At 52.0% G+C, this 26,846-nt stretch overlaps 1 protein-coding gene across 2 annotated transcripts in view; it reads left to right on the top strand.

Annotated features, from left to right (window-relative positions):
• Nucleotides 1–26,846, top strand: part of ABR (ABR activator of RhoGEF and GTPase) — a gene marked incomplete at its 5' end in the record, with an annotated part of 172,163 nt that overhangs the window by 23,721 nt on the left and 121,596 nt on the right. Inside the window, one exon of one of the 2 annotated variants that reach the window (XM_080826217.1) lies at nucleotides 17,301–17,361. The exons of the other annotated variant lie outside the window; for it this stretch is intronic. Coding sequence (XP_080682343.1) covers nucleotides 17,301–17,361 — 61 coding nt within the window. Of the gene's footprint in view, nucleotides 1–17,300; nucleotides 17,362–26,846 lie in introns of those variants that run through there. 2 annotated transcript variants of the gene reach the window in all.

The following is a 26,846-nucleotide window of genomic DNA, read 5'->3' as shown; positions in this document are numbered from 1 at the left end:
AGATACAGTGAGATAGGGAACACAAGCAGGGGGAATGGGAAAGGGAGAAGCAGGCTTCCCTCGGAGCAGGGAGCCTAATGTGGGGCTTGATCCCAGGACTCTGGGACCATAACCTTAGCCAAAGGCAGACGCTTAACGTGCCCCCAGGATCTACTTCTTCCCTGCACCCCACTTTACCCACTGTTTTGGTAGCAGCCCTCTACTGGGGATGTTGGGGCCTGTGATTTCTTCTTTCCATCTAATACTCTTATCCCCTTCTTTCAGGGATTACTTAGCATTCATGTCCCTGAGAGTAGTACCCTGTGTCAGGGTACCTTGTTATAGGTTTTGTGTGTTAATCCATGATTTTTTTAAAATATTTTTAAAATTTATTTGGCAGGCAGAGAGAGAGGAGGAAGCAGGCTCCCCGCTGAGCAGAGAGCCTGATGTGGGGCTTGATCCCAGGACCCTGGGATCATGACCTGAGCCGACGGCAGAGGCTTTAATCCACTGAGCCACCCAAGCACCCCTTAATCCATGATTTAGATCATGTCTAGAGATTTGGGTTAAGAAAGGGAGACATATGACAAGTTTATTCTAATGGTGTAAAACATACAAAAAACCTTCACATCCTCAGTCTTCCACCTTGAACCAGAAGCCCCAAAGGAAAATTAAGTTAGAATTGAGATCTCAGTTTTAAAACTTAACGTGAGTATCTACCATGAAGCAGTCCCCGAATTATGCATATAGGTATTTTTTAATATAAAAGATGTAAATAGTACTGAAGTCCTTGGAAGAAAACATCAGTTCCAGTCATCTATCCCCACCACTTTCACTCCTCTCTCCAGAAAGAACCTGCAGTCAACAGTTTGTTGTAGATAATATATTGCTCCAGTCCTTTTATGGCACACACACAAATATTTTATCTCATTTGTGCATTGTTTCATTTGTTCTCACAGCCACAAGAGGCTAGTATTATTAATCCATTTTATGGATGACGAAATCGGGTCCCAAGAAAGTTGGACAATGTGCCAAGTGGCCCACAGGTAATTAGTTTGAATCCATGTTTCTTATTTTGAAATGAGCCAGTGCCTCTTTCTCAGGAAGTGGAGGAACCAATCTTGAAAAAAATAAATGAACTAGGGGCGCCTGGGTGGCTCAGTCTGTATGAGTCTACCTTTGGCTCAGGTCATGATCCTAGGGTCCTGGGATGGAGCCTGGCTCATCCCTGCTCAGCAGGAGGCCTGCATCTCCCTTTCCCATTCCCCCTGCTTGTGTTCCCCCCCCCCCTGTGCCTCCCTGTGTCAGATAAATAAATAAAATCTTAAAAAAAAAAAAAAAAAAAAGAATGAGCCTTGCTCAGTGATTACAAACCCAAACCGGTCTGAAGGAGTCTAAGGGACCCTGGAGTCTCCCACTCTGCTACATTCTCCTTGAGCAGTTGTCCTTTTGGAGACCGGAGGGAGCAACAAGCCCTTGCCTAATTGAATTTCAGGTGACCCTCATCTGGATTTCAGATCTTACATTTTGCTAGGACGTTTTAAGGCCTGTGAAAAGACATCGTTGAAGAGCTTCCAAGAAAGGTTTTCAGGTGCTAGGTACTCTCACAGTTCCCCCAAGTGCCCCTGGGGAAAATCCCAGAGATCCTCACAGCACCTCCGGCTGGGATGAGTTGGGGGAGATGCCAAGAGGAATTAGGCTGGCCTGGCGCCTAGGACAGGTGCGCCTGTTTTCTTGCTCATGCCTCCTCTGCTCCAGGGATTTCCCCAGTGGATCTGATGACACCGAGGCCAGGAAACGGAAACTCTTTGATTTATTTGTTTGTTTTAAAGCCTGAATAAAAGGTCAGAGCTAGGGGTACCTGGGTGGCTCAGCGGGTTAAAGCCTCTGCCTTCAGCTCAGGTCATGATCCCAGGGTCCTGGGATTGAGCCCCCGCATCAGGCTCTCTGCTCAGCAGGGAGCCTGCTTCCCCCTCTCTGCCTACTTGTGATCTCTCTGTCAAATAAATAAAAAATATCTTAAAAAAATTTTTTTTCAAAAAAAAAAAAAAGTCGGAGCTAGCCCCTCCCCTACAGCCCGCGCCTGCTAGAATGTCCGCAGTTTGCGGCTAGTTGTTTGCAGCGCGGCGAGACCCACACGAATGCCACACCCCCTGGCGGGTCCCTTCCCACCGCGACAGGCAGAGTCTGGGGCCTTCCTTCACCCCGCAAGGTGCCAAGGGTGTAGGCAGATCCCGGAGGGTTTTGGCATCTGCCTTCCCCGTGCGAGGGAAGATAAACGAGGCCCCAAGCCCAGAATACATTTGCATCTCAGTAACTGCGTAAACCTCAGAAACCGAGGCCGACTCCCCCGCCGGGGTCCTGGAGCGGCGGGCCGCCACGGGACTTCTGTGATGTTGGATTAATCATGCGTGCAGGTGAAGGCAACTCTGGTTGTCTGCCAAGTTTAGCTTCCGTGCTGCATTTCACATTTAAATGACGCAGCGCAGGGTCTGGAGAGCAGGAGCTTGCAGCCCCGCCCCCCCCCACCCCCGGGAGCTGTCCGGGAGCCCCGTTACAGTCGGAAACCCCACCCACGGGGGCCTCACCAGGACCCGCTACACACAGACTAATGGAGGAACTAGAAGGGCTGAAGGAAGAACTGAATTAACCGTCTCTGCAGGCGTCTGGAACCTTCTCGTTTAAATGAGAGGACCATTTGTCTTCAAACCAACTGTTCCCAGCCCATGTTTCAAACCCTAAACCTAGCAGGCTTTCATCAAGGGTCTGTGGATTAGGAATGGATGATTATGAATCATCTTCCCTTTCCTAGTGGGATCATCAAATTTCATGCAACATTTACCAAGGGCTAATATGTGAGACATGAAGAGGGTGTTACACACCCTAATGGGTACATCATAGCCGGAGGTCCTTCAGAAGAGGGTTGGGACATTGGGCTCTTTGTCTTCCAGGGAAATGCCCATAAGTGTGGCCTCATCATTTGTGTGTGTGTGTGTGTGTGTGTGTGTGTGTGTGTGTAGGTATATACTAATTTCTAAGAAATTTTTTTTCTTAGTTCAACATTCTGGTATTAGAGTTTACTCTGGATAATCCAAGATATACAAAAAAAATTTTTTTTTAAGATTTCATTTATGTATTTGAGAGAGAGAGAGAGAGAAAACACACAGGAGCAGGGCCAGAGGGAGAAGTAGACTCTTGGCTGAGCTGGGAGCCCCAACGCAGGACACCATCCTAGAACCCTGGGGTCATGACCTGAGCCAAAGGCAGATGCTTTAACGACTGAGCCACCCAGGACCCCCTCAAGGTTTACGATTTTCACATAAAATTACCCACATATCTTACTTTTTTTGAACACACTTAGCTACTTCAGACCTATTTCCCTTTTGCCCAAGGAGGGCAGTCTACTTGGTGTCCTGGAGAAAATTCTCTTTGTCAAGAAAGTGTATCCTATCCTGAACTGAATTTTTCAGCTTCCATTGTTTTGGAGGTCTTTGAAGGACCTTTACCGATCTGGAAGCCCCTGGCTCTCTCAAGCCTGACAGCCTTGACTTACAGCGAAGGGATTACATATTTCTAGACGGATCTTCCTCTTCTAACTCTAGCAGCTGCACTTCTGAAGAGAGAATGGGGCTGCTTTGACTCTTTACAAAATGCTAATGAGTTAACTCCGCAATGAAGATGAGACACCCACAGAAAAAAAGGGTGTGGTTTGGCCTCGGTAACCTCAGCACATCTCACAGTATCTCTTTACAAGTTTTGCTGTAATCTTGGGGGTGGGAGAGAGGTGTACTCTGTGTGTGTGTGTGTGTGTGTGTGTGCACGCGCGTGCAAAGCTCAAGCAGCATAATGGTGATAGCTAACGGTGCTGAGTTTGTAGACGGAGCAGGCACCCGGCCCACTGTCTTCACATCTGTTCTTCTATGTCAGCCGTCTCAGATAAGGCAGTTACCATGACTATCCTCATTTTACAACGAAAGAAACTGAGGCCTGGTAAGATTGAATTAAGGACACCAGGGCTCAAACCCAGGTCTGTTCTGTCTCTGGAACCCACATCCTGACCATTGAATGGCACATCTGGAGTAGCAGCGGCCCAGAAACTGGCCCCATGAAGCTCTTGTTGACATGAGCGGCTCTGGGGGACGCTGCAGCCTGCAGGGGGCCGGAGCTTTCAGCAGCAGTGCCCAGGGGAAATAGCAGGTGTCCCCGCTCTCCCCCTGCACCTGGGATGGGGGGATGGGCTAACCCAGCCTAGAAAAGAGTCACTCCTGCGTGGGTCTGCTTTTCTTAAGTAATTATCAGTTTCTGCTTTGGCGGGCAGGCCTGCAAACTCCCGAGCCAGGAAACAGGAAGCTTTTGACAAGATTGGCAAAACTAAGGTCTGGCATTCTCCTCTAGGCTATCAGTTCTGTTTTATCAGCAGCCATGCCCAGCAGATAGAGTGTCCTGTACACTCAGTCCCATTGAGTGTACAGGGGAATTCGCCTGGGCACTGCTTCCTTTCATTGGCTGTGGGGGCCAGGATCACTGCCTTAGAGGGAGTTTCATTGGTTTTATCTTGGCAGTGTGGGGGCTTGTAAAGTCTTAGGAAGCCTGTGGCCACTCGGGAGGTTGGTTGAAAGTAGAAGGGCCATTTCTTCCCATTCCCTCTCCCAGAGCATCCCAATCAGCGTTCTAGAATGTGTTGAAAGTGTGAGGAAATGCTGATGTTTCAGACTCTTGGTCTGCTTGTCCCAGCGAGCTGTGTAGACACAGGTATTTCCTGCCTGTGGCATGCTGTGGAAAAAGGTTGATAAGCACATCTCTCTCCTGTTCTCCTGAGATTGCAAGAGCAAACCCAGCTTACTTTGTCCCTATCACAGGTTGGGGTTTGGGTGGTGAATTCAAACCCAACTTTTTTTCTACAATTCTCCTGCATCTCTCACTGCTCCCCCTCAGTTTCCATTGCTAAAGGGCTGATGTCGCTAATAGCTAATTCAGCCAATCCCCAGACTTCCTTCTAATCCCAAAGCTGTGGCCCAGCCCCAAGGAAGGAAGAGTCCCCAGGCCTTCTCGGAAGCAGTTCTGATTCTGCTGAGGACACTACGGATGAGACTTTGTCGCCAGTATTCGTGGGCAGTATTCCTGTGCAGTGCTGACAAGCGGGTGTTGGTCCTCCCTCCCCCAGGAATCAGAGACATGTCACTTGTACTGGGACCAAAGGTGTTTGATGAACTAGAGTCCCCCCACCCCTGCGGCAGGGTGGGGGGGGGCTCATCTTTGTATTTGGGGCTAAGGTGGCCCTGAGCCAAGTGAGGTTATAGTTCACCTAGGTAGAGCTTGCCTTGCTGGACACAGGAGAGAATGAAAGCTGGACTGGCCATAGATCAGTGGCTGAGAAACTCTGAGCACAGTCTGGAGAGCTGCTTTGATTGTAACTATGCAAAGACCCTGGCTGTAGCCATACCCAAAAAAGCTGGAAAATGCTAATGCCCATTTTACTCTTTTATTGTAAAAAAATGTGTTTGTGACTTTATTACTTTTAGAACAGGAGAAAAAAAACGGAAAAAACTCACTAGTTAAAAAAAAACAGCTAGGGCCATCTGGGTAGCACAGACAGTGAAAGCTTCCCACTCTTGGTTTCTGCTCAGGTCTGACCTCAGGGTTGTGAGATCAAGCCCCACATGGGGCTCCGTACTCAGTGCTGAGACTGCTTGAGTTTCTCTCTCCCTCTTCCTCTGCCCCTCCCCAACCACTTGCTCTCATTCTCTCCAGTAAATAAATAAATCTTAAAAAAAAAAAAAAACCAGCCTATATGCTTCACACCTGCTACACAGCCTTCAGTTGACATGTGGGATGCCTACAAGTGAGCAAATGACAGGTGTTAATTACAGTGTGGCTTCTGAGCCAACTGCATGGGTGTTCTAGGCAGGACCTGGCTACAGTTAATGTTCCCCCATTCTTTCCTGCCTCCTGCAGACCTAGAAAGAGCTTGTTTGCCCAAGTGTCTGTGACCATGACCACATCTGAGCAAAGCTTCCACACCTTGACCAGCTCCCCGAGAACTAGGGTCTTCACGGGAGATAGAGCATCGATGGTGGAGTCAGGCACCTGTGCTTGCAGGATCGGGCAGGCCACTGGGAAGTCAGCTTCTGTCTCCAGCCATGTTCTCCTTGGCCAGACAGACCTCTTCCTTTTGAAATCGGCAGAAGTGCTGCTGCGGACAGACGTGCCCGCGTGTACTGATGTTGGCAGTAGTGGTCTTTGTAGGAAGTCGAGGTTCCTTGTAGGCCTGGAAGGAAATGTGGCCTGCTTGCGTGTGCAGCTCCATATGTGGTCTCCAAGAGAGAACAGCAGGAAACCAGGGGCTGCAGGGGCCCGGGCTTCTCTCTGACTGCTTCCTCATCTGTGGTTAGTCATGGTGGGAGGCAGATGGGATTTCTTTTACAAAAGCAGTCCTTTTACCCCCAGAAACAAAACAAAACAAAACCCCAGCTCAGCTTCCCTAAGGGCCTCCCAAAAACTGAACCCCCAGTGTGGAGGCTCTGGCCAGCCAGGGACAGCAAAGGTTCTGATCTCAGCAGCTTCTAGCATGGGTCTGCTCCAACAGTCTGTAGCGTACATTTGCCCCAAGAGCCAGGGATCTGAGGGCCAGAGGAGGCCCCTCGTGTTAAGGGGAGGCACCATGTCATTCCTCACCCATGTGGAGTGGTGGCTACTGTCTTCTGCTGCCTGGCATAGAGCCTAGGTGTGGGGGCCACCCCTGGGGACTGCTCTCCGGTGAAATGGAAAACCAAGTCATGATCTTACCTGGGGCTGCACTGGTCTCCCTCCGGTGGTCCCAGGCCCCTGGAGAGAAGTGGAGAACAACCATGCACTGCTCTGGGGTCCAGGGAAGGGGCCCTTCCAGCACCCTTGTCCCATTTGCTGGTGATGACCTGTGACTACCCTCATGTGATGAGCATGCGGCTTCCTGGAGGAAAGAAACTTGCATAATCAGATAGAAATAGGAACCTGGAAAAAAACTCAGTGGGGCATGTAAGGGATTGGGCAATGACTTATCTAGAAGGCTTTGGGTCGTGAGAGGGGGTTGGGTGTCAGGGCGAGGAACCAGGTTTCATCTGAGTCATGGCTAAGAATCTAAGGAGATTTCTAGAGCGTGAGGCTTCTGAGGGCTCAGGAGGCAGAAGGACAAACCCGCCAGCCCAGAAATTCCTCAGAGCCTTTACCCTTTGAAGTTCCGTGGAAAGGGTCCTTCCTTAGGAACGTGCATCTCTCATACCTCACCATGTGATGCCATCTTCCCCCAGGGCCTCTAGCTTTGCTCAAAACACAAAGGATTTTTGGACACATGTTCCGAGTGTACTTAGGGCCAGGGCAATGGAGACATGAACATTCGGATGGGCGGGATGTAGAGCGAACACCTCAGTTTTCTCACCTTTCATGATACAGACAGCAAATCATCATGTCGTACGCCTTAAATTCACCCAGTGTTACTTGTCAGTCACACCTTAATAGCCTGCAAAGAAAAAAAAGGTAAAAGTAGTGTGCCTAATACAGTGCCTGGAACGTGAATATTGGGGAAGCCAGAGACACACTGACTGAGGGCTTTCGGTAATGGGTGCCTCTGCCCACAGACTCACAGGGACAGGACGTGAGTCCCAAACTTTTGTTGTTGGTGTTGAAGGCAAGAGGTGTCTCTTCTTTATAAAGACAGGCCTGAGAAAAGCTGCAAATTCTGTCGTGTCCCTGAATTCATGCTGAGGCCGCACAATATATTAGCAGCTGCCTGTATTCTCCCCCCAGATCCCCAGAGAGCCTTCTCTTCCAGGCATCCATTCTGGTTCCCCTCTTCACCCCTATTTCTGCCTAATTACATCTCTGCATAATTGCTTATGCTTGCCCCCCACTCCAATGCCCTGTTGCCCCACCCCACCATTTTTGCCATTGAAAATGAGCTGTCCTTCCAGGCCCTGGTTCAAATGACACTTCCTCCAAGAAGGATTTAGTCATCAGAAGTGGTGACCCCTTCTTCCCCTCCACAACATACTGTCCACACTGCTCTCTGGACCTGCCAGACACTGCCTTGCCTCTTGGGGACTTCTAGGCATGTCTCAAAGCCACTATCACAGGTATCCTGGGTGGAGGAACCCAGTCTTATATAGAGCTCAGGGAATATTCAATGGGCTAATGAATAACTTTTCTAACCCTTGAGACCCATGGGACTTCCTGAAATACTGGGGAATGAAGGGTGGGAACGAAGAAAGTTTCCCCTCCCTTATAAACCATTTCCTGGTCATCTATCTCTCAAGGAATCATAGGCATGATGCCTTTCATCCCTGCATGTCAAGGTAAGGAAACCAAGGTCCAGAGAGCGAAAGGAGGTTCCTCAAGGTCACACAGCAAGTTAGTGGCAGAGCCAGGGCCTAGACTCGTGGTGTGCTCAGTTTAGTGTGTTGGGGAGGCAGGAAAGTATTGAGGGGCAAAAACATAAATTCTGGGGCAGTCAGGGATACTTTGATAATTGAGTGATTTAATACATGCAGAGTCCTTAGATCAGCCCTTGCCCCGGAAGCACAGTATAAGTGTGCATTGCTATACCCTTTATTATTATTCCTCTGCCCATCATTGGCAACTACTACCTCCTCCCACCAGGTCCCATCATTTCAGGGGAGAGAAGAACCCTGGGAGTACTAACTATGCCAGAACATCCTTCCTAGGCAGCAAGGAAGAAGCTAGCAGATAGCTTTAGAGGATTAACCATCTGGTGTACTGACCCTAGGAGCCTAGGGTGACTTTCCTGGACCAACATAGACCCAAGGCCCAGCCTTACTTTTTTGCAGGTGCCCAGCAGACTGGGTGAGTCTGGCACACTGCCTGGGCTGTCTGGCCTGCCCAGGGGTCACCATGGCTCAGGGCAAGCAGCAGCCATAGGGCCTACCAAGCCCTGTCTATCTCTCTGTGACGCAGCCTGCAGACCCTCTCAAGCCAGGTCCTGGGAAGAGACAGTGTGCCCACAATCAGTCTCCATGTACTTCTCCCATCCCTGAGCTGAAAGCAGGATTTCCCATCTCTCTGGTTGGAGGCATACCAGAGTCTGGAACCCAGTGAGTGACAGCTTCAGCCAACAGCCCCAGGGACTGGGGAGTTCGGCGTCACTGCAGGCCAGTAGCGTCTTATTTCTCAGGCTCTCAACTTCCGTCCCCTGCCACAGCACAGGAGGAGAGACAGGTCAGGTGCGTACCCAGGGACTGCTTTTTCCCAGAGGAGCACTGCAATTTGCTTCCCTCTAAAAACAAATGTAATTGCAAATTTGGGACCAGCCCAGGAGAAGGACTCTGAGAATTGAGACCACAGTTCCCTTAGTGGGCTGAACCATTTCCTGGTTTCTATTCCATTTCCATATTGGAGTCTGATTGGGTAAAAAGGAGTACAGCATTAAATGCTGACTGCTTGTCAAGGGAGCCCTGTGCTTTGGGGAGTTTTTAGTTGGGATTTCATGTGAACAGTTAGGAATTAATTAGAGCAGCAATCCTCTTGCCCAAATATGATTCTAGGATCCTGTTGTTTGCCCTGAGTCTGTCCAGAGAGCGTGACCCCTCCATCTCATCACGACATCCCAATCAGCCCAGACAGTTGTTTTCCAGCTGGAGGACCTGGGCTGGCTGAAACATCTATATTCCCTCATTCCAGGGCCTTTGTGACCAGGAACAGGTTCAGCCATCCATTCATTCATCCACTGAAACCACTGTTTTAAGGTGCTGGGGTTACAGTGGGGAACAAAAGAGTATGGTTTGAATCCTCTTGGGGGGCTCAGTCTAGCAGGAGAGTTTACATAAGCACTAAGTAGGGGCATCTGGGTGGCTCAGTTGTTAAGTGTCTGCCTTCGGCTCAGGTCATGATCCCAGGGTCCTGGGGTCGAGCCCCACATCGGGCTGGTCCTGAGGTCAAGGCCCACATCGAGCTCCCTGCTCAGCAGGAAGCCTGCTTCTCTCTCTCCCACTCCCCTTCCCTCCTTGTGTTCCCTCTCTCGCTGTGTCTCTGTCAAATAAGTAAGTAAAATCTTAAACAAACAAACAAACAAAAGTACTGAGTAATCTGAAATGCAGGCCTCCCTGGTCTGGTGGTTAGGGAAAGCTTCCTAGCAGAGGTGATATTCAAGTTAAGGTTGGAGGGAAGACGAAGAGATGTCCAGGCATTTTAACTGGAAATAGCATTCTGGGCAAAAGTTCTGAAAACGCAAGAGAGAGCAAGGAGACTGTGCCAGATGAGGCTGAAAGGAAGTAAGGACCCAGGCCACAGGGCCTCGTCTGCCACCAAAAGGATGTGGGTCTTTATTCTGACAACAGTGGGTAGTGCTTTAGTTGCTGTGGGATGCTAGGAAAGTGTTTCCTCCAGCTGGACCATCTCGTGATGACGTCAGCCTTGTGGGCCTGGGACTGCTCGAACCACAGACTCCCGTCAGATGTGACTGTTGTGTGGCTTTCTTTGGCTACCACAGCCAAAATTTCATTCTTTTCTACTCACCCTTCATTAGAAGACCCGTCACATGTGTTGGTTTCCTGCATCAGCTGCTGACACCAGACTGGGTTCCTGAGACTGTGCTGTCCGGCCCAGGACAGAGCGCGGTGAGCTTGGGGAAGGGGGAAATTAGGCGTCACAAGGTTTCATGACTAGAACCTGAAAATGATGCCTTATGTAAAAGACGGGTGCCCTGGGTCAGTTCCAGGAGAGAAAGCCGGCGCTAGGTTGACTCATCCACGCGGGAAGGATAGCGAGGTGGTCCCTTTGGGGAAGGAGGTGACTGGTCTTCTGTGATCTTCTCAGACACTCTCTGCTGTTCCCAAGGGTCTGCTATAGGCCCCCCAACTGGCTGCTGCCTCCCCCTTCCAAGGGCCGTGACCACCCAATGTAAGCTGCGTACAGGTGTATACCTAGCGTCTGGGAAGGGGCATCCCTTATGCAGGTGGCCTGGGCCAGACCGCTTCCTTTCTCTACCTCTAAGATTATAAAGATGAAATTTAGAGAGGACATCAAAGGCAGAATGCCGGGGAAAAGAACAGGGGGAGTGAGCGTGCCAAAGAACCCTCCTTGTTTCTGCCCAGCCAAGTCACCGCTGTTGACACTTGTGGACAGTTCAGCATTTTGCGGGACACTTTAACATCTCTGGCTTTAAAATGCTCCTACAAAAATAAATACATAAATAAGATGCTCCTTCACATTTGCAAACACTTCCTGGGGGCTGGTAGCAATTACCCCTTTCCCTGATGGAGAACCACAGTTCCTATGTTTATGGGGACAGGGTATACACAGCTGTGCTTTAGGTCCTGAAGCTGGCGGCCTGGGACACTGGAAAAATCCCCCCATTTGAGAATCTCTTAGAAACCCTTTTGTTCAGAGGGATGGTCATTCTTCCCAGGTTACTCATGGGAGCTCCTGATGTCTCTTGACCCCACAGGGAGTCCCTCCTGCCTTCCCTAGCCTGGTCACTCACAATGGTCGCCTGCAGCTCTGTGCAGAATCTGGTGGGCAAAGCTGAGATTTTAGCTCAGGCATTTCCCAGCCCTCTGTGCTGGATTGTGGCCAAGGTTGGCAGGACTGCTTCTGGTGGGTGAGTTGCTGCTCTGTTGGGCCACCAGATGGCACTCGGGAGACACCTCCCCCTCGGTCCACCCGCCACCCCCCCTCCCCAACCCCGCGCAGTCCTCCGCAGGACTGCTGGTGGCAGGAGTGACTGCAGAGGGAACTTGCCTTAAAGAGGCCTGCTCCTTAAAGAGACACGGCCGCACACCGCAAACTTGTCCGGTTCACCCCAAAACAAGACCACTGATGACAAGCACCACTGCCTAGGCTCCGAGGCTCCTTTGTCATTGCCTTCTTGAATGCTGAGCTGCCAGCTCTTGGAGCCAGTCTCCTTGACAGCCTATCCTGAGCCCCTGCGACCATTCCTGGGCCTGACAGGGACTGGGCCAGCTCCCGCTGGTGGCGTCACAGTTCCTGGCAGAGGAGCACAGGGCTGGGGTGCATCTGCAGAAGTCTGGCTGCAAGAACAAGACGCACAGCCAGCTGCAGGGGAGCAGCGGCCACAGGAGGGCAGAGGGCTGGCCTGTGAGCTCTGACCCCAGGGGGGCACACCACTGCTGCACTCTTGGACCTGGGAAGCTTGGAACCACTGAACTTTGTCTCTGGGTTTTGGGGTCTTAGAGAATCCTTCGTCTCTTCTCCTGGCCTCTTTCCAAACGCTGATGGGAATGCCGTGGTGAGTAAATTAGGAAGGGGGCTCCACCCCCTACTGTTGAGCCCTCTGATCCGCTCTCCAGGAAGCCTCTCACGTTGACCTCTGGGGGGTACAATCTGAGCCAAGTTGGGAGAGGGCCACTTTAGGGGCTTGGCATGAGACCCTCCTGAAATTGCAGCTTACCCAATATAAATCCGAGGCAGCTACTCAGCCCAGGAAGCTGGGCTTACTGTGGCCACTGGCCCCGGGGGAGCTGGGCTTCACTAGAGCCTCTGGGAACTGTGTGGGGCCATGCCGGGAGCTTCTCAGCTACAGAGACTGGGATGGCACTCTGCCTCTCCCTGGCCACCATGCTGAGGGAGGCGACAAGGGCGTGAATGCAGTTCTCTGGTTTACATCTTGCCAAGGCTGCAGATTATTTATGACTCAAGCTGACATAAACTTTGATGGAGAAATAAATAATTGGGGAAGGGTTTGAGTTCATCTGTGCTGTCTATAGATCTCACTGTCTCTGGAAATATAAGAGGCTGGGAAGAGACAGGTAGGGAGAGGACAAAGGATAGAACTGTCTGGCCAAGCCTGGGTCCCTGAGAGGTGATGACCCAGCAGACGCCTAAGGAATTTCCCACTTTCTAGGCCCACGGTGGCAGGGGTGGGGGAAGTGAGCCTCAGAACAGTGCCACTTTACTGGACCAAGGTAAAGGAAATGAAGCAAGGAGCCAGAAACAGCCCCACAAGTTTTGCTAGGAAGCAGAGTTTATGGTCTGCGAAGGCAGATAGGAAGCCTGGAAGTCGTCTGCCTGATCTATGAGGGCACCCACCCAGAGATTTGAAAACTGAGCTCGATAAGACTAGAGACTGGCCCAAGGCATAGAAGCTGTGGGGTTCGTGGGGACTGGAATTCAGGAGATGGTCACTGGATTGATTGCATCCAGATTGTGTCCAGGGTCATTGGCCCTGTTGTGGTAGATGTGGCTTGGAGAACCAGTTCTCCTTTTGCTTAATCATTGGTGGGCTTGTGGGCGCGGGTGGGGGGTGGTTGGGTGTGTGAGTAGGGTTTCTGGAATCACACTGCCTTCCTTGCATTCCTACTATGGCTTCAATGTCTTTCTCCGAGTTTAACTTCATTCTGTTGATTCATTTGTTCACTCATCACAGCCCAATACAGAGACTACACATCTCATTTCATTTCTAAGTGTCACCAGCTGCTAGCTGGCCGATACTTAGCCTGTCTACTTCTAGGGAACGGGAGAGAAGAGCAGTACCTCTCTTGTTAGCTTATTATAAGGATTAAGGGAGATAATGTACGTGAAGCCCGTAGAGCAGTGTCCCACACCCAGCAAGCACTGGGCAAACGTCAGCTGTCATTCATTTTACATATTCAACCTATATTGTCAGAAGCCCGTCTGTCGGGCTTTGGGCAGGGAGTCTGGTCTGGGGGCACAATGTGGTTATGGCTGCTTTAGAGTCTGCCTGAGCCTCAGTCATCTACTAGGCGAAATGCTTTGGATACCCCAGTGGGGAGGAAAAATGCAGCTGCAGCTTTTAAAGAGCGGATCTGGCAGGAAGGGTACAAAGTCTTGGTTTTTTGGCTATCATAGTCCGGTTTTTGTTTTTGTTTTTTAATTGGAATACAGAGGCCCTCCACCCCTACCTGTACCTCCAGCCTCTGCACACTGGTGCCCCCTGCCAGCCCCAGCATGGGGAAAGGTGAATGGACATCCTTTTCACCAGCAGTGACTTCCGGGTTATCAAGGAAGCAGGGACTTCCCGGCCTTCCTCTTGTGCACAGTGGAGCTGGGTTGCTAAGTGAGGAGGGAAGAAAAGCGGCAGCACCGAGTTTTGGTTTAAAGCACAGTTACCCTTTTTCCATCTGGCTAAGTGGCTGGTAGAAGCAAGAGTCTGTTGCTGGAAAGGCAGTGAGCGGCACACCTGTGAATTAAGGGCAAGGCCGCTGACCTTCAGAATGGGATACATCTCCTTCCCATTCAGCCTCTCATCCACTGCCCAGTGCTACAGACAAGGCAGCCGACCCTTCAATCCCCGCTAGATGCATGGGTGGTAAGGCAGGAGCAGGTGGTCAGCAAGGCCAGTAGGGAACTGAGAGCAGCCTGGTGCACAGGCCAGAGGGAGGGCTGGCGACGGTGGAGAATTTCACCCAAAAACCTGGATAGAGAATGGTTCATGTACGCCTAGAGGATGAAGTGTGTTGGGTGCTGATTCAGTGCCTTGGGGTTCGAAGGCAGATCTACGCTTTGCTGAATCAGGGCAGTCTGTCCACAGGAGAGCCCCTCCCCTGCTCGGACAGATTGGGATTGCTGGCAGAGCACTTAACCTTTGGCAAAATGCAGAGGAGAATGATTCCTTAACTCCTTCCTTCCTCAAATGTCGAATGTGGTATTGGGTCTCCCCAGACTCCTCCCCACCCTTGGTGCCAGGAATCTGGAGGCTTCTTTTCCAGTCTCGAATCACCCTGGTACTCGAAGGCCCATACACTTGTCTCCCAGCCAAGATTAGAGTCCGGCTGTGTGGTGTTACCGATCTACTGAAAGCCACCAGAAATGGCTTCAAGGGCATCTTGGAGTAACTGCCCTTTCCTGGGAGTGTGTGCGAGAGACGAGTGTGTGTGGGGATTGAGGAGGGCTGGGAAGGCTACTCAGTGCCTCCGTTTTCTCATCTAGAAAATTCAGGGAGCTGAGATGGCAGTGAGGTTCGCAGTGAGATGATCCTGTAAGCAAAGCACTGGGGTCCAAGCCAGGTGCTCCGCAGACGATCTCCGTTAATTACTACAAGCGTTCCTCCTTACTGCCTCCAAGACTATTCTCTCCCTGTACCCTATATTGTGTTCTGGAGTGGGAGGTCCAGGATGGGATTGGACAGAATGTAGGGGGAAAAAAAAAAAAGCAAACTGTGGCAATGCTAAGGAGAGCAACTGTAACATTTTAGCTTGAAAATGCTGAAAATAGCATGTTCAAGCCTTTGTAGATAAAAATGTAAAATGTATGCAAATGTATGTGTCTCACGCAGAAACATACATCTCCGGCCTCCTGACAGTGAGTGCCCTGATGTGGCCATCAGGAAAATCCCTGTAGCATACAGAAAGAGCCCAGGCTGCCTTGGTGGTGCTGGTTGTTATTGGGGAGGGGGCCATGCTGCTGCCTCCCAGGGCTGCGCTCCTCTTGCCACCTTTCTTCTGGGTTCCGTGCCTTCTGAGAGTCCCACGTGGGAAGAGAGGCTCTGGGCCCCTCGCTGCTCCTCCGCCCTCACCATCCTCCCTCTGGTTCCTCTGAGAGCCCATTTGCTTCCTCTCCCATCCCGGCTCTATTTCTGGAGCATCTCATTGGAGATGCACACCACCCCCCCTCTGCCAAGCTCCAGGTGCCTGCTTGGTCCTCCCAGTCTTGTGTGCAAGTCAGGGATGGTGGGAGGGTGACAGCTGAGCAGGGAGGGGCCACAAGAGACAGTCAGAGTCTGAGCCAGGAGAGTTGAGTTGGGGGCGAGCTGAGTGAATGTGGGGAGGGGCCAGTGTTACCTCACAGTGGAAAAACACCCACTGTAGCCACCTGTGAAGGCTTTCCATGCCCTCCCCCCTGCACGTACGGGGGGGGGGGGCTCACCTCACCTGCTGTGAGTTGGAGCCCTCTACGCCAGCTGGGGCTGGTTGCAGGCTTCCTTTCAGCATTGTGGGTGAGGGTCTGCTCCTCCCCTCAAGAAGAACTGGATCTGTGGTTGTTTGGAAGGATGCGGAGCCCTGCCGCCATGTGGGTGGGTCCAAGGAGAGCTGAGTCCTATGGAGCCTTCTGCTTCCCTTCTCTTGGGTTCAGGAGGGGAGCTTCAGTGCCCCCTGCCCTTGCCCACCCTCCCTTCCCTCCCCTCCCTCCCCTCCCTCCCCCGCCCTTCAGAGTTCTTTGACCAGAGGAGGCCTACAGGACCAAATCTGCAGCAAAGTTGCCTTGGGGTCCCGGGTGATGGGCATAAAGCCCCCTCAACAGACTCTTCACTGCCCCTGGGAGATCTTACCAGGAATTTTATTTCTAAAAGTTCTATTCACAGAGCCACCTTGCCTCCAGACTTCTCTCAACTTGTATGTGATTATGCATGCAAGGTATGTCTCCTGGGCTGCGACTGTAGGTCCCCAAGGAAGTCTCCTGGGGAACCCAGTGAAGACCCTGGAGTCTCTCCTGTCTCCAGTGTGTCCTCCACTGACCCTCGTCGACCCCCAGCCCCCTGCCTTTCTCCAGCCGCTGCCCTCTGGTGTGTAGGGCAGAAGGGCCGGCTTTTAGGTCAAGGGTGTTTAAACAGATGAGGTTATTAAGGTTTGGAAGGAGTGTCCCGGCGGCCAAGGCTTTCCTTAACCCGCTCCGCGCCGCCCCCCAGGCTTGCCTAGGGGAGGGGCCTGACGGCCGCACCGGCCCCAGAAACTGCGCTTAGAGATCCTGGGGTGGCAGGTGATGTCACCCCTGCGGGGCCCATAGGTCTCCCCGCGGCACTTAGTCTGCGGGCTGCCAGAATTCGGCTGAGCCCAGCGAGGGGAGGAAGAGGCGCCTGGGCCTGCGCCGCAGCCCGGAGACCCCGCGCAGGACCACTCCTCCGTCACCGGCTGGAGCCCCTCTCGCCTGGGCGTCCGAGGGGACTGGGGCTGCTCCCCACACCCCCGACCGGGTCTGGAGGCGTGCTGCGGCGGGGGAGGGGGCGCGGGAGCCTCGCGCGGATTGGTCGCGGCCCCCGCCCCCCGCCCCTGGCCGCCGCGCAGCCCCGGGGAAGTTGCTAGTCTGCGGGCGGGCTGCGGGGCCGCCGCTCGGGGATCCGCAGCCGGGCTCGCCGGGGCCGCAGTGGCCGGAAGGGCTCCCGGGGGCGCTCGCCTGCGCTCGCCCGCCCTCCCCTCCTCTCCCCGCAGCTCCGCCTCGCTCCTCCCTGCTACCTGTTTCCCTGCCTCCCCCCGCCTCCACCCCGCGCCCGGCAACTTCGGCCTCCGGGGCTGGCCGCCCCTCCCGGCTCCCCGCCGGCCGGCCCGCCCGCCGCCCGCGCCCTCCCTCCTTTGTTGTGCGATGAGGGTCGGGTTTCCGATCTGACGGAGCCGCCGCCGCTGCCGCGCCGAGCCGCGGGCATGGAGCCGCTCAGCCACCGGGGCCTGCCGCGTCTCTCCTGGATCGACACCCTCTACAGCAGTACGTGTGCTCTCGGGCCGGGGAGGCCGGGCGGGAACGGGTCTCCGCGCCCCGACGGCCCCAGGGCGCGACCTGCCGGGCTTGTCTGGGGAGCCCCGCGCGGAGCTGGGGGCTGCGGGCACCGCCGGCCAGGTGCCAGGGGGCCGGGAGGTAGGGCGGATGGGGGCAGACGTGGGGGTCCCCCCAGCGATCGGCCGCAGATAGGGTCCCCGGAGCAGACTTCGAGCGGGTGGGGGCCAGTGGCCCGACAGGATCCGGAGAGATGTGTCACCCCTTTCCCACCTGTTGTGTAACTGAGCACTCCCCAGCCCTCAGGAAGGAGAGCTCTTGTAGGGTGCTCCCTCCGCTTCCTTCTGTCCACGCTGAAGCAGAAAGGCCATTTTGACAAAGTCCTTGGCGCTTGAGTTTGTTACCTCGGGGACATCCTGGGGCCGTTGAGTGTTTGGGGGTGGAGGTGGGGTCGGGTGGAAGGGACTGTAGGTGCAGATTTCCATGGGGGCCATTTGGATCGAAGGAGCTGGAAACCTCCGGCTCAGCAGTCTTTCCTAACCGCCTCATCACTTCCCCCACCCTCACCACCCCCCCAAAAAGAAAACACACACACACACACACACACACAAAAACCTCGGATTCTCCACCCCCTCGCTCCCAAATCTGCCTCAGTCATGTGATTGCTCTTGCGCTGCCGCTGGGGATGTGTAACTGATCACTCGTACATTCTGGGGGCTCGTGGAGAGCCGTGAGCGCCCCCACTTTACACCCTGCCTTGCGGAGGTGACGGAACCTCCGCCCTTCTCTCCACCTCTCCCTTGAAGCACCTTCCCCAAAGCTTTCAGTGAGGTAGGAAGAGGGTCCTGCTGGCCCCTACAGAAGCTAGTAAGTGGCTTTTGCCTTCTCCGAGCACTTCTGGGGGACCTTCCCACTCTCTCGCTGTGTCTGCTAGCGCAGAGTCCTGAGGCAGGGTGCAGGGGTTCCGGGAGGCCGGGTGCTAAGTTCAGTTTCTGGACACTTGCCATGGGACAAGGACATTTTTAAGGGTTAACCTGGCTCAAATTCTTGGTGACAGTTATATGGAGGGAGAGAGGAATGGACAAAGATGGTGCCTTGAACCCCAAGGCCTTGCCCTGTAGGCTCCTCAGTACTCATCTTCCAGCCTCTGACCTCTGTATCCCCTTGGGTCCCTATCATTCCCTGTACCTCCCTCTTCTCCTTCCTCCTTCCCCTCCATCTTTTTTTCCTCCCCCCCCCCTTCAGCTCTCCTTGTGATGGTTCATTCCACTTTGGTTTTTCAACATCAAAGGGGCAAAGCTGGATCCCCTGGGTGTCAGTCTTACACTGAGCCCAGCCACTCCATCTGCTCCTTCCCTGGCAGAAGCCAGCACCGTTGGGTGAAGGTCAGGGCCCATGGCTGTGCGGCGTGTGTGTGCACACGTGTGTCTGCATGAATGGGGGCATACATCTGTTCAGAGCCCTGCTGTAGATCCACTCCTGACCCCCAGGAAGGATTAGTGACCTCTTAGCTGTGCTCTTGCAAATAAGAGTAAACACAATGCCTCATATTCACGTGCTGCTTCTGTTCCTGAATATTCCTGGCCCTTTTGCAAAACCCAGTAGTGATTTCCCTACTTCTTGAAGCATAGAATGCTATGGAGATCTGTCTCTGGCTTTCTCTCTATTGCCCTGACGTAGACTCCTCAATCTAATTATTTCCAAGTTTTCCTATCTCTCCCCCCAACCACCACCCCTTGGAGCAGGGAAGCGAAACTATCTGAGAGGTCTCCTTGAACATTACTGCTGACCAGAGGAAGATAGGACCTGGACGGGGCATTGGACTGAAGCCTTCTTTGGGGGTGCCTGCTAAACAGGCCTGACAGAGGCAGGCTGGCATCGGAGCTGTCTGCCCTGCTCCTTGCTGCCCTGGCCCCTGGGCTCCTGGGGCAGCCTGGGTTGGGGTCGGGGGAGGCCCTGAGTTGGCAGCGATGTGAGGAGTCCCTGCCTTCCTCCTGAAAATGGCTTATGTGAGAGCCACAGAATGAGGCTTCCTGGGGAGGTGCTGTGCAGTCATGTTTGGGCTGTTAGCCATGAAGTTTCCTCTTGACAGGAGCCTCAATTAAAACAAATACCCGGGCTGTCATTTGCCTGGCAGCCTGGTTTTGTGGCTCCCAGAGGAAGTTGCTCTGCCTCTCAGAAAGCTGTTTGCTTACAAGGCTCACAGTCCTGGAGGGGGGGGGCAAGTCCCCACAAAAGCTACATCCAGCCGGCATTATAAAGGGGATGTCTCCAGGGCACAGGGTGGCCCGTGTATGTCTCAGAGATGTGACTGGAACCCCCCCCTCCCCGTGATAGGGGCCCTTCCTCAGTGCTGCTCCTGGTAACCAGGGTAATAGCATATCCTGAGGAGCTTGAATATGCTAGGCACTATGCTGGGCTCTCTCCAGCCATTCTCTTCAGGCCACACAACTGAGCAAGACTTGTGGTCTCATCTCTGTTTTGCAGGAAGAGAGCTATGGTAAACTCCGATCATGATCCAAAGTCACATAACGGACAAGTGACAAGGCTAGAATTTATATCATACCCCACGTTGTTGAGGAAGACTCTGAGCATCACCTAGAGACGTCTGAGCTTACCCAAGGCCTTGGGATGTCATGGGATGGGAAGTATCTGTCTCTCTGGTCCTCTGTTTAAACAGGATTCTTCCTGAAATGGTCCAGCAGGAAAAGTGACCTCAGTGATTGTGAGCTGGAGCTGTCTCTTGCAGGAACTGAGAGCTGGTCCTAGAGCCACAGTGGGGGGCGGTTGAACTCACTGAGGTTGGTGATTCTCTACTTGTAAGGTGCTAGACTGCCAACTGGCCCCTCCTCTGACTTGCTTCTTGCTTTTGGGATTGTCGGCTCATTCTTCCTGGCTTCAGCATCGATGCCAGGAGGAGTGTGCACATTTTCATTGCAGGTGGATGGGTGTTTGAGAAGAGGTAGACAGCAGAGCCCCTTTGTCCCTATGGTAGAAGTCTGGAAGGGATGCTGTGATGGGATTTGTCCGACCCGAGAAGATGAGTTGACTCCCAGCTACCAGTGTGATATGGGGCTGATTGGAGCAGGGTCTTTGCTCCCGACAAGCTGGAGTGGCAGATGAGGCTTCCAGCCACCCCTTCTTGTCTCTGTACCACTCGTTTTCCTACATTAATGTAATAACATCAGCTTTGCCCCTTGGGGCCTTGCCTCGACTCTCTCCCCATAGCTGGCGTGATTCTTTCTGTAGGGCTGTGTTCTTCCTTTTATCTTCTCTGTGTCTTTCTCTCATCCCCTTCTCCACTGAGCTCTTAACCACTCTCTCGGTTTTCTTCTATAGCATGGGATAAGGTTGGATTTAAATTAAGTTCTGTGGAATAACAAAGTAGGGGATGCTCTGAGCCTGCTCCTCTGAGTGGATACCATATCCTCCAAACAGAGCTGAACTGAGACATGGATGGCAGGCAATGATTTGGAACCTCTTCAAATGGGAAGTCTTTCTTCTTTCACCCCAGGCAACATTTCCAAGGCATATTTCTGTCACTTGTGATATTTCCATGTCTCTTGTAGACTCAGTACCCTATCCAAGAGCCCAGAAAGCATTTGGGGCTGTGGGCATACAGCCCATCTGTGGGCATACATACGCATCTCCAGACCATCATGAACCAGCCTCAGTTTCCCATCTTACTCCTCTGTCAGCCATGCCAAGGACCCGGCTACTGGCCTGACAGACTGTGGGTCTGATCAGAGCAGCTGTCTCACTCCAGCCGCATCAGACCACCCTAGATGTCCTTGTGAGCACCTGTGGTTGGGTGCTTTCTTCCCCCTCTGAAAAGCCCCAGCGTTTATTCCTTCTCGTTAACACTGGTCCATTATTGTCACGGCTGCTGGAGTCTCGGAGGTGGGGCTGGCAGAGTGAAGTCATCTACTCGGAGGAGAATTTTTGTTACTGTGATTGTTGCTGCTGTTCTTTGGAAAACAGAAGAAATGACAGGAACATTTGTGAAGAATTAGCTAAGTGGGTAGAAGACAGGTGAATAGGGAGAGAACCCGTTCTGCCTCACTCTTGCGGGTGGGACGGAAGACTTGGGCTGCTCTCTGCAGTCTGGTCTGGTTCCTGGGTGCCCTGTGCATACTTCTCTGTAATGTGAGGCCATGATGTCTCTCGTACATTCCACGCGGATTCATTCATGTTCATAAGCTGCTTTGAAGGTGAGGAGTGCTGTGGGACTGTTGCTCAGCGGTCCAGCTCCTTGTGGTCCTCATCACAAACAGAAGTCTGTGAAGGGCTCGCTGATGAGTGGAAAAGGGCTACGAAGGGGGTGAGGGGGCTGGCAGGTGCAGAGTGCTGGACCCAGTTCTTAGGTGGTGCCTAGGCCAGCTACCCCGGTGTCATAAGCCTTCAGTGACTTTTGGTAGCATGAGTATGAGAGGGAGAAGGAAACTCCTGGGTTCTTGGCTCCTTTAACTTCTTACTCCACCAGAAATCCCAGAAACCCATTCATTGGCCCATTCACAAGTTTCCAGCTGTGTGGATTTGGTAATTGTAGTAGATTGCAATGGAGTCGGAGACCCCCCAAGGGAGTTCCACGCGTTGCTAGGGCTTGTGATTGTGCAGTTAGAAGACTTCACTGTCAGAGTTGGTCCTGCAGCTGTTTGGCTCAGCTTGAGCCCTCTGGGGACAAACTGGGAACTAGGCAGCTTCACGGTCAATTCCACGTCCATCCTTGTTCACCTCTGCCAGGTCTCTGGCTGTGGCAGGTGGAAGCAATCCATGGGGCTTCAGTACCCATCACTTTCCACCTACAGGGTCTTAGCACTTTCCACTGAGTACCAGTAGGAAGAGGCCTGCAGCTTACCTGTCTCCAGAGCAGGACAGGAGAGACTGATTTTGATTTGTGGCCTTGTGCATTTCTTGGGGCAAGATAGGGTCACTTGGAGCCATGAGCCACGATCCTCCTGACTGGCAGTGGGAGTGTTCTGCTTGTTCCTGAAGCTTGGGGAAAACCTGCCCAGATCCTGTAAATGGGGAGAAAGAAATCAGAGCAGTAGGAAGTCTATAGAAACACCCCCATATGGGGATTGGGGGATAGATGCCCAGTCCACCCCCCTGCCCAAGGCATCTGGCAAAGAGCCCTTCGAGGTGGGGCCAACTGGTACCGTGACTGACTGGACGAAGGATAACGTTCTCTGTCCCCAGATTCAGACCTTATCTGAGCCTCTCACTCAGTTTTCTGCACCTATGCTTTTTTCCTATCTTCTCTTCTGCCTTTCCTTCCCCTCCACACACCAGGATAAAAAATGAATATGGGTTTCCTAGTCATAGAGAAACTACTGGTCAGTGTGGTCTTCAGGAGATGATGGGTTGGGTTCTGCAGTGACCTAATTGGTCAGGTGCCATTTCTCTCCACGCTCACTTCTGATGCCTGCATATCCCTCTAGACCACAGATAGACACGGAAGATATGGTCAGGTGTTTTGCCTCAGATGAGGAAGGTCTCCAGAAAGGGCTGGGGGCCTAGAAAGCCTTGGGTGGACCAGTGCTGATGGAGCTCAAAGTCCTTGTCATTCCGGGCAACATGGCCCTTGGCCTGTCTGGTGTGTTGCCGGAGCTGGGGCTGCCTAGAAGAGCCCCATATTGGCTAGGGATCTGTGGGTTTACTCAGGGCTGTTGGGAAAGGCTGTGACCATAATTACCTTTATGGGATTGAAAGGTTGATCGTATTAGTGCACTAGGCTAACCTCTTCCTCCTGGGCATTGCCTCCTGGCTAGCAGCAAGGGTTTAATGGATCAAGATTATGGAGACCAAAGATGTTGTGTAATTAAGCCCAGTTATTTTCCTACCAGGGAGTTCTCCACAGCAACAATTCTCCACAGCAAGAATTGATTTCCTCACTTGTGGTCACCCTGTTCAGCTGCAAGTTACCCTGGGCCTAAAAAGCCTAGGGACCATCTTTGTGATTGAGTTTTTCCCTTGAAAGTGAAATTTTAGGAGAAAAAGCCCTTTCTGAGAGTTTTAGGGTCAGAAAGGCAATGAGTTCCATCCATATGATGACACACCTTAGAGTAGTACAATGGGGACCTCTTTGGGAAATGTGTCTGGGTTCCACAGAGGTACATAGAAACCTCACTCTTGGGTCTCTCACTGGGCCCAATGGAAAGAAAGCTTAGGGTGCCTAGGTGGCTCAGTGGGTTAAGCTTCTGCCTTCATGATCCCAGGGTGCTGGGATTGAGACCCGTTTGAGCCCCATGTCGGGCTCCTTGCTTGGCGGGGAGCCTGCTTCTCTTTGTCTCTCTGCCTCTCCACCCCCCTGCTCATGCTCTCTCTTTCTCTCTCAAGTAAATAAAATCTTCAAAAATGAAAAGAAACGAAAGCTCGTCAGTCCTGCTGAGGTTGTAGAAATTACGTTTTCCATTTGGTCTGGGAAGAACAGACATGATGTAAAACCAGCCCTACTATGGGCCAGATTCTGTGCTGTGCTCCATACTTCCCTTAGGTTATCCTAAGAGGAGAGAACAGAGGCCCTGAGAGGCTAGGTTATGGCCAAAGATCTCCAGTTTGAACTGGATCAGATTTCAGGGGGCACTGTCTCTCTGCTTAGCCTTCCAACAGCTATAATGATTGTAGCCAGTACTCTGGAGTAGCTACAATATGTCATCACAGTCCCAGGCATTAACCCTGTGCGATCACCAGTCCTCATCAAGGCCCTACTTTATGAGGCAGGAGTTCTTATCTCTTTTTTATAGAGAGGAGACAGGCTCAGAGAAGTTAAGTAATTAATTCCAGGTTCTAGAGCTAGACGACAAGCCAGGCTTTGAGCACAAGGTTGGCTGGATTCTAATAACGTGTGCTTTCTCCCATACTCCTTGCCTTGCACAACAGTGCCGGTCAAGGCCCTTTGGCAGCTGGTCGTTCATGGAAGCTGGTTGATCTGTTCACCTCTCTAGCTAAAATGACAACCATAAAAACTATCTTGGCTCCCCCGTGGGGTTCAGGTAGCTCTCAGCCTCTGGGTGACCTGTAAGTGCCTACCAACAGTACAACCTCTTCCGAAGGAATGATCCCAAGGAGATCTCCCTGTGGGCGCTTAGAGCCCATATCCCAGCATTACCTTGTCCCTGGGATCACTGGCAAGAAACACTGATGGTTAACAACAACAACATAGAGTTTTAAGGGAAAGAGAGAAAATAGACTTTGGGGGCAGAGATGAGGTACAGCTAGTGCCCAGTTTCTAGAACAGAGCAAGGGCAGAGGCGAGGAGATGGGGACTGAAGGAGGAGGGGACTTGGCAGAGCCTAGTCGTGCTGGCCTCACTCTTCGGCCTTTTAAAATTCACCTCCACAGTTTCCAGAGGAGAATAAAGGGCCTTGGCCCTAAATTAGGCCACTGCACACCAAGGTCCTTTGCCGAGGCCCAGGGCCAGTTGGGCTGCAGATCTAGCTTCTGCCTTTGAACTCACCCACACCCAGCATGCTAATGATGGGCTGGTTCCCTGGGGAGGGCAGAGCCTCCAGCCCCTCTCCCCATTCCCCCAGGGCCCCAGAGCCCCCTGCCAAGGGGTCGGTCTGCTGTGGCTTTCACCCTAGCAGACCCTTCTTTCAAGACAGTTGCAGAAAGGGTTTGCGTGTGGTGAGCATTCCGGAGGTGATGAAACAGAGGACTGCCTGCCCTGAGCTGAGAACCAAAGCCTAGAGGTGTAAGTTGGGGATGAAGGAGGGGGCAACCCCCCCCTACTCCATTCTCTTCCTTTCCCTTCCCTGCCCCAAATTGCATTGGCAGCTTACTTCCTCTGAGTCTGCAGGCATCTTTAGGAATCCCTGTTTGGCTGGGTGTAGGGATCCATGACCTCACCCCCCACCCCACCGCACCCCACCCCCGGGCTGCTCCTCTGTTTATAGCTATAAAGACTTTCAGTTGCCCTTAAGGCCTTAGTTGCTACTGCCTTCCCTGGGGTTCCAGACCAGAGGCTCAGCCTTGACCAGGCCCAGCCTCTCTCACCTGAACACGGCTGGGGAGTGAGTGCCTGTTTCATCACCTGTGGCAGAAACTACTATTGTCAGCTCTGTGTTATGAGAGAGGAACCGGAAAGCCAAGGTGGGGACCTTCTTAGGGTGTAGCATGAAGGGCACTCTGCTCATGGGAATTAGCAGCAGCTGGGGACACCTACCAAAGGAAGATTGGGCTCTAACTCTTGCAATCTAAACATAATCCACATATTTTCTGCTATAAGCTAGTACATACACAAAGTAAAACAAAAGTTTCATTGGACAGTACTTACCCTTTCTATAATGTTTGCAGTGCACTTATATTTTTATGCCCTTCTGTTCTATTCCATTTTGTTGCATTCAAAGAAAACCTGGAAAGTGCTGTCATGACCTACTACATTGATTTCGTGACCTACAGTAGGAAAACAGTGGGCAAGATGATCTCCAAAGGGCTTTTATGAACTGTAAGGAATAATAATTTACCAAACCGTGGTACTTTCTATACCTTTGTTGGGATTTTTGCCAGAATCCCACAATTCTGTTCTTACGAACTTACTGTTTTTCTTCAGTTCTATTCGGTGTTTAAAATATAACTTTCTTAGAAAGGGAACTAGTAGCAATATGTACCACTTGCAATAAACCAAAAGTTACCTTACAAATAAAAACTAAACAAGATTATTAATTCAAATTATGCACTGTTGCCCTTGGAAAGATCTAGGTCTAAGACTCCTGTGTTCTTGTTTAAAGAAAAAGGAACAGAAGATAGAAAGGTGTTAAAGACATACTAGCATCAAACAGAGTCTTTCTTCTTCAGTAACAGGGAGATTGAAAGGAATCAAGAAGGGAATAATTTTCTCAATATGTGCTTGAGTGTGCTTTAATGCAGTGTGGCTATCAAGCAGGTGCTAATCAAAGGGCCCTTCTGTGTTGGCATTCTCTTCTTCTATGTACCCAGAGTCCGGGGTCCCCTATTTCCTGTGGTGGGAGAAGAGAGGAAAAAAGACAGTTTTCTCCTAGTAACAAATATACTAGAGCAGAGTCTCAAACTCAGTCGTATATTTGAATCACCTGAGGGTCTTATTAAGACACAGAAGGTCTGAGGCCCAAGACTCTGCATTCTAGCAAGTTCCCAGGTAATGCCAGTGTTGCTGATGGTCTAGGGACCACAGTTTGGGGAGCAGAGCTCCAGGGTTCTTAATTACCATCCCTAGGAGACTGACTGCAGACCGTGAACCAAGTCAGACCTTCTGTAACCAGATTCTAGCCAGGCGAAAAGCCACCCATGACCTCTCTCTCTCTTTTGAGCCCACTTTTCAAATAAAAACAAAAAGAACAGAGCCATTGATTGGACATCTAATGGGTACCACACTTGAGCCAGTGTTCTCGAGTTCATGACCTCATTTAATCCTCACAGTGAAACCTGTGAAAGGTTGTTATCCTTGTGCTGAGGGCAGAAGAGAGAGCCGCCGTTGGGGTTGGCCTCTGCTAGGG

Source organism: Martes martes (assembly GCF_963455335.1).
Source record: "Martes martes genome assembly, chromosome: 16".
Lineage (NCBI taxonomy): Eukaryota > Metazoa > Chordata > Mammalia > Carnivora > Mustelidae > Martes > Martes martes.
Note: the sequence above shows the minus strand (reverse complement) of the source record. Positions and strands in the feature narration are given on the sequence as shown.